Source organism: Ictalurus punctatus, chromosome 8 (assembly GCF_001660625.3).
Source record: "Ictalurus punctatus breed USDA103 chromosome 8, Coco_2.0, whole genome shotgun sequence".
Classification (NCBI taxonomy): domain Eukaryota; kingdom Metazoa; phylum Chordata; class Actinopteri; order Siluriformes; family Ictaluridae; genus Ictalurus; species Ictalurus punctatus.
The window spans coordinates 22,210,035-22,224,566 of NC_030423.2; the positions used below are offsets into that span (position 1 = coordinate 22,210,035).

A 14,532-nucleotide genomic window follows, 5' to 3' on the forward strand; every position below is an offset into this window, starting at 1 on the left:
TGATACGCCCGGTATAGCACTGTGCAAACGTTTTAGTCATTTGTTATCAGTCAAAGGATTTATTCGTTTATGCCACAGTGCTGGTGAAATCTTGATTCTGATTGGTCAGATTCATTTTGTATAACCGCATGACAAAAACACGGTTTATATTAATGTGCTCGTTCGAATACGGTACCGGTTTCATAGGAACTGCGTAGGCAGGGACTTGTATGGTGTCGGCCCAGAAAAAAAAAAAAAAGAAAAAAGAAAGAAAAAAAAAAAAAATAGGGGTGTAATTAATGAACTAGCCAGTATTGGCCACAGCTAAAAAGGAAGGAAATAGAGCTAAAATCCCCAAAACAAATAAATAAATAGATAGATAGATAGATAGATAGATAGATAGAGACAGACAAACAGACAGACATGTAGATACACAGACAGACAGACAAAGAATGTATACCGTATAAAGCATACCAGCATAAAATGGCAGATCGTATATCAGTGAAAAGAAAAAAAAAAAAGAAAAGAAAGCTACTTCAATTTGATCCTGTAACAAATAGGAAAGTTTGTAATTGGATTTAAAAATATTCTCTATCGATTTATATTTGGAATGGGAAATGTTCACATATAAAAAGACACGACTGGATATTTTCTTAGAATTGATTTGATTATATTTACACTTCATTATATTTGCCATGCCTGTGATTTCCGTGTGAAGGAGTTTAACTGAATGAACAAAGCTGCTGTTTTCTGCACGTCGTGTTTACAGCTATGAGTTTTTCCTGTAGTTTATAAAATTCTGCGGATCAGGCGAATGAGTACGAGTATGAATATCGATGTAGGCTGATGCTCAACGTTTACGTACGTATCAGAGAGCGAACGGTGGAACTGCGGCGTTTGTAATGCTGTGTAATTTATCCGTCTTCATGCAGTCATGGCTTAAACACTGTCTTTCAGGAGTATAGTAAATCCTATTTAAAAAAAAAAAAAAAAAAAAAAAAAAAAAAAAAAAAAAAAAAACATTAACTGAAGTTATATTTCATAAGTTATACTTATATAAGTTAACTGAAAACAACCACAAAATGAATAAATCTGAATTAAACCAAGAAAGGAACTAAATTTGCTGCTCGGGTTTTCTGAGTACTTCACTGAAAACATTCAGCTTTTCCGCGTCAAACAGCTAAACTGCAATTCATTCACGTACCAAACGAGCTAAACGTGTACGGGTGTCAGATTTAAAAGCTCTCGCATCCTACTATACACGCGTGTTCAGTTTCTCTCACGCTTCCTCCGCAAATCAATAACTTCCTGCTCGTGTCTGGGGCTCATGTCTCTCCTCTCCCTGTAAGGTTATCTTACTCCGTCACCCCCCCCCGTAAGGTTATCTTACTCCGTCACCCACCCAAGCATGACCCGTCTCTATCTTTAGAAGCCTCCATCCGTCTGTCCGTCACGTCTCGTCACCGGAGCTCAGGGCTGGTATCTGTGTCTCACGGCCACTCAATCCCTCATCGCTTACGCCACAGGAAGAGCCTGAGCGCTCGCTTCCTCTCGGTCTGCCCAACACTCACGCAACCCCGGGCAACGTGATACCCCAAAACACACACGCTTCTCAGGAGGATCGGCTTTAACCTGACGTGAACGGAATAGATTCTGCGGGTCGTTTTAAGGAAGAGTGTCAAAATAGCGTCGCTCGAACAAGTATGTAGAACCACTAAACTCTGAAACAGGAGATTACATGTAGAACCTGATTATGGTGTGAATTGTACGAATATTTCATACACCCTCTCCCCCCCCCCCCTCTCCAAATTTCATAATATCACCATGATGGACCATATCAAACTCTTTAACAAGAAAAGAAAGAAAAAAAAAAAAGACTTTTCACATTATTTCACATTTTTTAAAGCTACATCATCGATCAAGCCGATTCACCGAAGGGGAAAGGACACGGGACGTGAAAGACACATTGGTTTCTTGTACTTTATTTTCACAGCGGTGTCTAAAAAGCTTTCAATTTCAAGTTTGAAATTTTCTCATTCTAATCATATATTTGGTTTAATCTTACAACATACAGCCAAAAGTATGTGGACACCTGATCATCACAGCCATATGTGGTTCTTCCACAAACTGTTGCCACAAAGTTGGAAGCTCACAATTGAACAGAATATCTCTGTATGCTTTAGCATTATAATTTCCCTTCACAGGAACTCGAACCTGTTCCAGCATGACGACGCCCCTGTGCACAAAGCGAGCTCCATGAAGACATGGTATGTTAAGGTTGGAAGAAGGTGGAAGAACTAGAATGTCCTGCACAGAGCCCTGACCTGAACCCCACTGAACACTGAGGCACTGAACATCAGCGCCTGACCTCGACCTCACCAATCCTCTTGCAGCCGAATGAACACAAATCCCCACAGCCACGCCCCAAAATCTAGTGGAAAGCCTTCCCAGAAGAGTGGAGCGCATTATACCAGGAAAGCGGGAATAAATCTGTATAATGCGATGTTCAACAAGCACATACGGGTGTGACGGTCTGGGGTGCACATACTTTTGACGATACAATGCATGTTTCATAAATACTAGATAAAATACGACCTGTACTGTCGACATTGAAGATATTTTCACTCGTGTTTACACGGTGCAACTGGGAGTCAGTGAGTATAAAACCAGAACACATAGAAGATCTGCTTTTTGTCAATGAGTGTGTGTGTGTGTGTGTGTGTGTGTGTGTGTGTGTATATATATGTGTGTGTGTTGAGCTCTCATTCAGAAGCACCGTGGCCTATTAACGCTGCAAATGCACTGGGGAGAGAGGCAGGAAGGAGGCCAAAGAGTGTGTCAGCACACACACACACACACACACACACACACACACACACACACACACACTCATAGGGGAACTGAAAGGACAGTCTTGTGGAAGTGATGGCAGGAAGAGTCATACAAAAAAAAAGAGTTGCGGTCAGACTTGAGTTGCAGCTTCCGCTGCTCAGGCCTCCCACACACACACACACACACACACACACACACACACACACACACACACACACACGGTGAGGATACTCTGACCAAGAGAAAAAAAAATGAAAGAGAGATAGGAAGATAAACAGATAGAAAGGCAGAAAGATAGAGCGAAAGACAGACAGACAGTCATGTTTCTCCTTCCACAGGCACACGTGTGTGTGTGTGTGTGTGTGTGTGTGTGTGTGTGTGTGTATGCGTGTGCATGCTAACCCGTGCTGCTTTCATGCATGACCTGCTACAGGACACACGCGCGTGCACAGAACCAGACTGAGAGACAGCAGGAGTGTGTGAGACACCGAGTCAGTGAGTGTTTGAAAAGAGCCGAGACGCTTTCAAACCGTTGCTTGTACAACACACTCGGAGGAGAGCGCTATCCGCCCTCTTCTGCATACCCGAGCTCAGATACGCTGCCGATTGGTTAGTGTCGCTGTGACTGACAGGAGAGAGAGTAACACCGTCCCGCCCACTCCGAACAAAACTCGCCACTAATTTTATTCTCCTGGACTCCGGCACCCTCGGGGTTCCAAGTGCGATTTCCTTACATCCAGAACCGGAGACAGGAAAACGAGTATTTTCACCATTTCAGATTTAATGAGAGAACATGACGGAGCAATAATATTACCAGCTTCGCAATCCGGAAACTATTTTTAAAAAATTTTTTTAAACCTCTCTCAAACAAAATCTTTTTGATTCTATCAGTAATGAATCTAGCGAACTGATGTTAACTACGTACATACACGTCTAATGGTAGCCAAGTTGAACACACACTGATGGATTTTCTCTCACGTTAATGAACTCGAAAGGTTCTCTTAGGCAGGGAGTTGAGAGGATGTGAGATGGAGAAAGGGGGCGTGGCTTCAAGGGGTATCATGGTGCGTTCACGTGATGTTGGAGAGATCGTATTTACGAGTTGAACGCACATGAACGTAAAACACACCTAACGTGCATTCTTTTTCCTCAGGGGTAAAATAAATAAATAAATAAATAAATAAATAAATAAATAAATAAATAAATAAATAACTTATTGTATTTAATATTGTATTATTGTATTGCAGTTAATTAAGAGAGTATACACCACCATCTTGCTCCGACCAAAGTGACTTGAGCGCACCTGACGTCCTACTTACGACTTCCCAACTTGTAAATACGAACTTCCCAGGAGGATTTGAACGCGCAGTCAGTTAATACTGGAGAGTTCAAATCAAAACAACAAATTGGGGGGAAAAAAAGTCTGATCTGGTGAAATGTTCAGCATACTGCGTATTCACGTTGTACCGGTGTACTCCGATGTTATACTTGCGGTACATACGCGCACAATGTACGTAATATATTATCGTCACCGTGAAGATCGCTGTAATATTGTGTTTGTTTTATATTTATTGTTTCGATAAACAGCCAGAATATTACTGTACACCTTTCAATTATAAGCCTAAAGTTTGAAAAGCTTCGTTTCTAATCGTTAAAAATCAGTCTTGTGTTGGTGTGTGGAATTTACTCTACAGTTAAAGTTTGCAAAAAAAAATAACTAAATAACTAAATACTTAGGGAACCGCTGTTCCACATGACCGATACTCAGCTGAAACACTGAAGAGGTATCGGATTTAACACGATCCCAACGACGCATTTCAAGCCGTGTTAACTTACAGAAAGAAGCTTATGGAGAGGCGCTCAGTCACTGTGGCTGACACTCAAATCAAATAAAATCAGGACATCTACACCCCTGCTCCACAACTGTGAGCTTAAGCATGTTGAAACTCCTAGATGATCAGTACTCCAAATGACCACCAGATGGGGCCACATAGCACGTCAGCAGTTACACAGGACGCTTTATAAAGCCTACATCGCCCCTTGGTGGATGCACTCATCAGGTATCTCCACGAGGAACAACGCGAGAGATCATGAGAGAGACCATGGAGGTGAGGTGTGTGTGTGTGTGTGTGTGTGAGAGAGAGAGAGAGATAGAGTGAGAACAAAAAGGACTGATTGGACAGGACCTAAACTCACCGTAGTGTAGAAAGGATCCTCTCCTATCTCCACCACGTGAGGATGAGCCGAGTGGACGTCGGCGACGGCGGGGTTAATCTGAGAGGTCACAGGAAGAGGAGAAGAGAGACAACGTTTAAACTCTCATGTGTTGCACATTCAGAGACGGGGGGGGAGAAACTCCAGACAAACATGAAGAATACTTAAGATCTCGAGTTCTACTTTTAACTCGCTCAATCACCAGCGAGCAATTTACGTTTTCTTTATCACTCGCTGGCTAGGTCCCGCTCATCACCATGCACATGATGAGCCAGTATTCCAACACGGCGATCACGGCCATGCTCTACATCCACATGAACTCAGGACCAAAATAGGCTCGCAAGATCCGATAAAACGTCCCTGTAACTTTTAGTACTGCTCTGTTAAAAAGGTCTTATCGCTCGTTTTCTTCACTTATTTAATAATGATAAAAACAAATTATAGATTTTCTTTTACAGGTCATTCTAAAAGCTGGAGTTGAAAGCCAGAAACAGAAAGAAAGAGTGAAAAAGGGGAAAAGAGAGACAGAGAGAGAAAGAGAGAGACACAGGCAGAGAGATTAACACAGAGAGAGAGAGAGAGAGAGAGAGAGAGAGAGAGAGAGAGAGAGTTGACAAACTGAACAAAAAAGGGGACAGAAAGAGAGCGTGAGAGAGAGAGTAAAAATTCTTTATAATGTAACCCATGGAAGTCTAAAGGTTGTGAGAGAGGCAGAAAGATGGAAAAAGAGAATGAGAGAGGGAGAGAGAGACGCAGAGAAAAAGAGTCAGAAAACAGAAAGGAAGAGAGAGAGAGAGAGAGAGAGAGAGAAAGAAATATTGAGAGGTGGAGAGAGAGTGACAGAAAAGGGCAGAAAGAGAAAGAAAGCAGTAGAAAGAGAAACAGAAAAAAGAGAGAAAGAGCAAGAAAGAGGCAGAGAGAGATAAAAAATAGAGTGACTGTGAGAGAAAGTGAGAGAGAGCGAGAGGCAGAAAGTAGATCAAATGGAGAAAGACTGAAATAAAAAAGATAGATGGAATAAAAATCGGAAGATTTAAAAGAGGAAGACTTCAAAACAGGTTAAATTGCCAATTTTACCAAAATGATCATTTTCTCACACACACACACACACACACACACACGATATGAAGATGACGTTCACTAATTTCTGCACGTCAGTTATCTATATTAAACACTATCTTAATGCTCTCTATTCAGATATTGTAATTTATTATAATATAACTATTCGAGACAGAAAGCTCGGCCACACCTCCACGGCTCCGATGTGGGCGAGGTGCTGGTGTGGGGAGCGGGGATAGATGTCCGTCAGGTGAGGAGGAGGATCTGGAGTTACGCGCTTCCTGTGTCTGCTCAACATCTCCCTGTAGTTCAGGGCGTCGAAGTTGGTCTTCCACATGAGGACCTAGAAACGATCAGAATCAGAGACGAGGCTGTCGTCGGAGCAGTCACGAGGAAATGCATCAATAAACCCTCGAACATCACGCTGTACCTGACTATCAGATCCACCTGACGCAAAGAGGTCTCCTTCTCGAGAGAACGCCACAGCCAGCACTGGACCCTGAGAGAGAGAGAGAGAGAGAGAGAGAGAGAGAGAGAGAGAGAGAGAGAGAGAGAGAACACAAGGCAGAAGGAGAGACAGAGAAAAGTATAAAGAGCAAGAAATAGAGCAAGAAAGAGGCAGAGAAAGAAATAGAGAGAGAGAGAGAGACAGATAGAGAGAGAAAGAGTCAGAGAGAAATAGAGAGTGAAAGATAATTAGAGGCAGAGAGCGAGAGAGAGAGAGAGAGGACAGAAATACATACAAAGAAAGAGACAAAGATAATGAAAGACACAGGGAGAGAAAGCAAGGTTAGAAAGATACAGAGAAAGACAGAAAGAGACAGAGAGAAAGAGAGACCAAAAAGGCAGAAAGATTCAAAGAGACAGAGAAGGAGACAGAAAAAGACAGAGAAAGACAATGATATAATGATTTTTTAAAGATTATTTGGTTTAATTTGTGTTGGTGTGTGTGGAGTTTTTCACCTTGTGACCGTGGAGAGTGTAGATCAGTCGTCCCTCCAGCAGGTCCACAATCTTCACCGTGCTGTCGCTGGAGCCGCTGATCAGGTAATTCCCGGACGGGTGGAAGGAAAAGGTGTTGATGGCGGCACTGTGGACTGAAACACACAGGAACTCTTTCAGGAACTCAGGAGCATCAGGAATCTCTTTAGATCCTGCTCCAGGAGGTTATCCAACAAGTGCTTACTGAAGTGGCAAGTCAGAACTGATGGGTATAGGAGTGTCTAGTGTGCAGCAGGCAGAATAAATCGGCTAACATTACACAGAGCATGTCTGCACAAAAATGCAAAAACAATAAGGAACACCACAGTCTCAAGGTCACTCAAGGTCAGCCAAAGTCACGCAAACTGGTTCGTGTTACTTTACATAATAATCACACCAGTAGATCATCAGTATCAAAGCAGGAACTGTTCTGGAAAGTTCCTCTAAAGGTACAGAGTGGGGTTTTTTTTGGTCACAGCAGAATTTTCAGAATTGCCCCGACTGACACTTTTCTTTCCACCTCTCGACCAATCAGAACGCAAGTTAAGGAGCAAGTGAAAAAACAGGTGAACAGGTCACGTTGGTTTCTCCTGCATGCCCCACAACTGGTGAGCTGATTGGTCAGAACGTAACCCCGCAGGATTACACGTGAAACGCGCTGATGGCAGTGAATGAAAATCGTACCTTGGTAATGCTGAATGAGTTTGTTTGTTCGAATGTCCCAGATCTTCAGCGTGTTGTCCGCTCCCGAGGACGCGATACAAGTACCGCTGCTGTCGAAGTCCACAAACGTTGCTGGTCTAGAAGATGCAAAATAACGTAGTTAATCTCGCTGAATGAAAGATGTTCAGAAGTAAAATAAAAGAAGAAAAAGAGAGAGAGAGAGAAAGAAAATCTCACCCGCCGTAATCGGTAAACGTGTTGACACACAGGCGAGTGGACGTGTCCCAGAGACGAACCGTCCTGTCATCGCCACATGATGCCACCAACCGCCCATCGGGAGAAAACCTAAAGACACAAACCTTGTAAATTTATTTTTATTTTTTAAAACTAGACACTGAGACTTGTCATTATGTTCATTCACAGTAATGCTCTAAACTGATTTGGAGGAGATTTACATCTTATATATTATATATATATATATATATATATATATATATATATATATATATATATATATATATATATATATATATATATATATATATATATATATATATATATAAAAATAACGGGTCAGTGCATCTTTTAAGGAGAAAAGACTACCAAAATAGGAGGAAGTGGGCGGGGCTTCCTGTCAACCATTCTGGACTGATATGTGAACTGCCTCATCTGCCATTGTTATTCTTTTTATTTATTAAATCACAAACCTCTTAACACAAAAGGTTGGCAAATCTTGTTGTAGGCGTATCTAATGACTCAGACCCACCACATACCTGGCACAGCGCACCCAGTTGGTGTGTTGGTTGAGGGAGTAGATGAATTTTTGCCGATGCACACTCCACACTTTCACAGACTTGTCGTCTGAAGCAGTAACCAGCCTCTGACCATCGGCGGAGAAGCTCACACTGCGTACGGTTGCCGTGTGCGCTTTAAACCCCATCGACTCTCCTTTGCTGAAATATGACACAGATCATGTCTCAGACGTGCCTGGATTAGTGACGGAGCGCAGATAAAAATCTGGTGTGTCTCTTACATATTGGGCGTCCATAATCTCACAGTCTTGTCCCTTGATCCAGAAGCTACCAGTTCGCCAGACGGGGAGAAGTGCACGGCGGTTACGACATCCTGATGTCCGACAAACCTGAACGCTCTGGATTTGGGGTTGAGGTTCCATATCATCAGAGTCTTGTCACAGGATCCAGTGGCTGGGGGGAAAAACGATCATATACTGATATATGATTAGATACTCAAATTGATTTCAACAGCAAAGCGAGGCAGAATTTCATATACATACCCAGCTGCTTGTTGTTGGGACTGAAATCTGCACATGTGACAGCATCTTTGTGGCCTTTAAAATGTCTCGCAAGTGTCGGGTCCTCCTGAACCAGGAGATATTTGTGAGCTGAAACCAGATCTGCACTAAAAAAAACCCCATTTAAGTAGTGCTAAGATGCATTTTTGATAACTGAATAACAGGCACCATACTCCCTATTCCCTAAAAAGTGTACTAGGCCACATCATTTGGACACTAACCTACTGATATTTAAAATAGCACTAATGTTAGAATTAGAAATGTGTCTAAACATGTAGGTGAGTCGGATCATTTGCATCAGCTCATCAAAAACTGGAGTCGACTCTTTTTTTATGAATTCAAAACAGCTCAGATGTTGAAAAGAATTTTCCATGGAAACATTTTGATTATATGGAGGGTTCCGTGGGAACATTACAATGCAAGAGTATCGTCACTGCCTACATCTATAAAAAAGAGGAAAAAAGAAAAACGACTCGTATATGCGAGTCGGCTCGTAACGTTCGGTTCACAGAGTCGACACGTTCACAACGATACATTACTACTAGCGGTTACAGATATACGGTCTGCCACAGTTAAAGTGCATTAGCGAAATCCCTTTCAGGTCTTAAAGCTAATCAGCTAATGTACCTATGCTACTTTCCACTAACATAAACAAGCAATGTTCCAGCAGCAAGACGAGATAATACCTAAATCACTGGCTAACTTGGACCGAATCCTTAGCAACGATAAAAACAACACGCGAAAAACAATTAGCTAAAGAAGATAAATGTTTATTTACTTACCAAAACAGACGCCATTTTGTTTAGCTAGCTATTTAAAAGATATCTCTTAAAACTTCTAGGATCTGTTCGAAACTTTTTTAAAAATAGGTAAACATTTGTTTCATTTTAAAACTCTACTTCCGTTAACTTCGCGTCTGTCAAACAAGGCGCCGTTTTACGCTGCTAGCAGCCAGAAATAAACGAACACAGAAAAGTCGATTCACTATCGTTAATCATTTGGGAAAATATATAACTATATATATATACTAAGTGTTAATTAGCTAACTCGCTTCTAATTTAAATAAACTATCGTCGTACTTATGAATAACAATAATAGATTACTCATGACTGGGTTTCCGTTATGCATGGCCGCATCAGGCATGTTCAATCAAACTAGATAGCGATATTTATTAAGCAGGCTAGCAGAGTAGCGACCTAATTTAGTTTACTTTAACAATGCTTATTTACCAAAAAACTGTTAAATAAAACACCACGCTGTTTTAGTTCGTGTCCATAAGGCGTATATTAATTGTTATTCATTTGTAAATGTACATAATTGGGATAACAGACTGCTAAAGGATTAAATTCAGGGTTGCCAAGTGTTTACCTAAAATTCCACAGACACAAATAAACTCACCAATTAGCTTCCAGCACCATTATCAGTGCCAGTCCTAGACTTCTGGGGGCCCTAAGCAAAATTTTGTCAGTGGGGCCCTGTCAGTGCCTTAAAAAAAAGTTTCAGCTTACCTTGCTGAACAGGAATATGTTTATTTCCTATACATTAAAACACATATAAGAATGTTTTGGTTATTGATATCTACCGACACTAACAGAAAATTACATGTCATCATGGGGTATTTCTAACGAAACACAGTGGACTACTATTGAATCTGTTGCTCTGGACTGACTGGAGTATTGGTTTTAATTAATTCACTGCATGGTTTGTCAAGACTAAATAAGAATGTAAAATATATTTTTAAAAAATACCTTTAAGTTCTTCTTGCTCTTTTGCTTTTTGGCGCTTTTTCTTTCTTTTTCCCGCTCCTGATGGAGAGCTTCGTTTGGAAGCCATAACCATATGTCAAAACACGTCAATGATACCATTACCTGCCGCACTGAGCATGATGTCCGAGTCCGAAACACTAATTAAATAAATACAAGCATGTATTTTTTAAAAAAGAAATTTCCACATGACTCCTCTAAAGCTGAATCAGCATTTATATTTGCATTTTATAAAAATATATTTACAGACGTTAAATAATAGGCCTATAAGAGATCAAGGGGGCTTCGTGGTGGTTCGAGGCCCTATGCAACTTGTGTAGTTTGTGTATAGGGAGGACCGGCACTGACCATTATAAACCGTTTTTAAAGACTAACATCATGACTGGCATGGAAAATGTATTATATTTATCTACGCTGTATAAAAACATTGACTTTCTCTAACTTACTAAGGTTTTATTTAGCTCGGTGCACGACAAAGCTAAAAATCTGTTGTAATGTGTTGTAATCGTATTCGCATAGGACTTATGAATACGTATAAGATTTTATTTGTCCTTAATTTATTTATTCATTTTCATATGGTTCATTTACATGTGATTCATTTACATGTGATTCATTTACATGTGATTCATTTACGTATGATTCATTTACATGTGATTCATTTTCATGAGATTCATATTCATGAGATTCATTTTCAAGTGATACATTTTCATGTGATTCATTTACGTATGGTTCAGTATAATATTTTATTTAAAATCAGATTGTTTTAATATGCAGACATTAACGTTGTCATCTCATTTCTAGTGTCCAAAACCGTGAGATTTTTACGAGAATATTAAGGTGAAGATCTGGCAACACAAGAACGCTGAAAACTCCGGGAGGGAGGCTCTTGAGAGCTTGTTGTAGTACTGAAAACCTATACTCAACAGCTAAGCAATGTTGAGATCAGACACTTGCCCAAAATCCGGGGATAGTAGAAATAAGGACTACATCAGGGGGAGAGTTGGACTTGCCATTTACTCTATTTGAATTAAAAGGGCCATATCAAATGCAGGGCAAACGGCACCAGGGAAAGACGGTATATGCTATAGCATGTTAGGTCACATGAGAGACACCCCACTTAATGTAGTATTGTATGGAATACAGGAAAAATCCCACTAACATGGAAACAGGCAGTTATAGTTCCAGTACTCAAACCTGGCAAAGACCCGTCAGATCCATCAAGCTATAGACCCATAGCATTAATGTCACAGCTAGGAAAAACTATGGAGAGGATGGTAACAGATAGACTAGATCAGAGGTTCCCAAACTTTTCCAGGGCAAGGCCCCCCAAATGGCATTAACATTTGACCGAGGCCCCCCTTTTGCAAGATGTCTTTAAAACACATGAAAAATACAGACTTCTGAATATACCCCCCCCCCCCCCTTTTTTTTATTAATAATTACATCTTACATCTTTACATTACATTAAATAACATTAGGAATTTTTTTTTTTGTGTGTGTGTGTGTGTGTGTGTGTGTGTGTGTGTGTGTGTGTGTGGTTGTCTGAGAGTGTGATTTTTTTTTCCACACCAAATTGTTGAGGCCCCTAGGGCGCCCCCTGGCGGCCCCCACTTTGAAAACCACTGGACTAGATCACCATATAGAAAGTAAAGGTCTTCTTTCACCATATCAGTCAGGATTTCGTAAATGGAGGGGGACAATGGACTCTATATTATACCTAAAGTCAGAAGTTAGGAAAGCTCAGACTAACAAAGAAAATGTAATTGCTGTATTTTTTTATGTTGAAAAAGCATATGATATGCTTTGGAAGAATGGATTTCTAATTAAACTCGGCAGATTAGGAATAAATGGTAAGATATATAATTGGGTATTAGACTTCTTGAACAGAAGTGCAATAGAAGTTAGAGTAGGTGCAGAGTACGCAAAGAGGTATGCAGTGGAAAATGGTACCCCACAAGGCAACGTATGTAGCCCAATACTGTTTAATATTATGATTAATGACATATTTGATCAGGTCGGAGAAAATATAGGTAAGTCGCTTTATGTAGATGATGGGGCACTCTGGGTTAGGGGTCAGAATATAGAATATTTAAGAAAGAAAATGCAACATGCAATAGGGAAAGTAGAACAGTGGGCAAATGAATGGGGATTTAAACGATCGATTTCAAAATCACAAGGTATATGTTTTTCTAAACGTCATAAAACAGTACCACTTAAATTATATAGGCTAGATCTTGAACAGGTCAAGGCTGTGAGATTTTTAGGAGTGATTTTTGATGGGAAGCTGACCTGGGGTTCGCATATTGATCAAATCAAGAACAAATGTAAAAAGATTAATAATGTTCTGAGATGTCTGTCAGGGCGAGACTGGGGAGCAAGTAGGGCATCGCTCATAAATATCTATCAGGCTCTTATGAGGGCCGCCTTTGATTATTGCTGCCTAGCATATATGTCGGCATCACAATCAAATCTTAAAAAGCTGGATGTGAAACAGGCACAGGCACTCCGGATATGTACTAAAGCATTTAAATCATCACCAGTGACTGCATTACAAGTTGAGACAGGAGAGATGCCGTTGTGTATCAGGAGGTTTAAGATCATGCTGGCATATTGGGTAAATCTACAAGGGCATAGCAGGGTGCACCCCACGAAAGCCATCTTACAAGAATGCTCAGAGTTCTATAGGAATAACTTTAATAGCTTTGGATGGTTAGGAAATGCAAAGGCACAAAATACAGGTCTCAGTCAGATACAAGTAAGCCCCATTGTGGTGATACCAACTGTACCACCCTGGAGATTCATAATACCATCTATAGATACAAGACTACAACAAATATTAAAAGAGAATTCTAAAATAGCGCCACAAGGGATAATAATTCAAAACTATGTGGACCAGTATCAGGATAAATTATTCATATATACAGATGGGTTAAAACAGCCTGAGTTTTCATTCCTTGGTATGAAGTAGCAGTCAAAAAAAAGGGCGACCGATTATTTATCAGTGTACACTGTAGAATTATTCGGAGTCCTATTGGCACTGCAGTGGTTGGAAAAAAATCATCAGAGCCAAGATGTCGCTATAACTTCTGACAGTCTAACAGCACTATCAAGCATACAGTCTGGGAAAACATCATGCAGACAAGACATTGTCTACCAAATACTTTATCTGCTTCTCATACTTCATGCTAAGGGGTTTCCTTCTTCTGGGTTCCTGCACATGTAGGGGTAGAGGGAAATGAAACTGTGGATATACTGGCAAAGAGATCGAAAAAACATGAAACAGTTGATATACAAGTACCATTAATAGAGCAGAGATCAAAACCATTATAAAGGGACACGCACATAAAATATGGCAGGAATACTGGGACACAGCTGACACCAGACGACACCTATGTACCATACAAAAACAAGTAGGCATGAGTGTGAGGCAGGGCAGAAACCCAAAGGAAGAGATGATAATTACACGTCTTAGAATAGGTCATGCTGGCTTAAATCTAGCATTAAACAGAATAGGAAAACACCCCACTGGACTCTGAACACACTGCAATACACAAGAGACAGTGAAACACATTCTGTTAGACTGCAAAAGGTATGAGGAGGAAAGAGCTGAGCTAGAGATGCAGATTGGAAAACAAAACATGACACTAGAGAACTTGCTGGGGAAAACTTCTGGGAAAATACATGCCCCCTAATAAACTATTTTAAAAATACTGGGATAAGTGAGAGACT

The 14,532-nt window shown here is 40.6% G+C and overlaps 1 protein-coding gene across 3 annotated transcripts in view; it reads right to left on the reverse strand.

Annotated features, from left to right (window-relative positions):
• poc1b (POC1 centriolar protein B) overlaps positions 1 to 10,149 on the reverse strand; it is a 44,746-nt gene extending 34,597 nt beyond the window's left edge. The window contains exons 1-10 of one of the 3 annotated variants that reach the window (XM_047157292.2): positions 9,823 to 10,149; positions 9,023 to 9,107; positions 8,762 to 8,933; positions 8,502 to 8,681; positions 7,966 to 8,073; positions 7,750 to 7,865; positions 7,048 to 7,181; positions 6,515 to 6,583; positions 6,275 to 6,427; positions 5,008 to 5,085 (exon numbers count right to left, since the gene is read on the reverse strand). In XM_047157292.2, the coding sequence (XP_047013248.1) occupies positions 5,008 to 5,085; positions 6,275 to 6,427; positions 6,515 to 6,583; positions 7,048 to 7,181; positions 7,750 to 7,865; positions 7,966 to 8,073; positions 8,502 to 8,681; positions 8,762 to 8,933; positions 9,023 to 9,107; positions 9,823 to 9,837 (1,110 nt within the window). In that variant the 5' untranslated portion in view covers positions 9,838 to 10,149. Of the gene's footprint in view, positions 1 to 5,007; positions 5,086 to 6,274; positions 6,428 to 6,514; positions 6,584 to 7,047; positions 7,182 to 7,749; positions 7,866 to 7,965; positions 8,074 to 8,501; positions 8,682 to 8,761; positions 8,934 to 9,022; positions 9,148 to 9,822 lie in introns of all 3 variants that reach the window. The other 2 variants (XM_053682065.1, XM_047157293.2) reach the window with 2 other exon arrangements.
• Between the last annotated feature and the right edge of the window lie 4,383 nt (positions 10,150 to 14,532).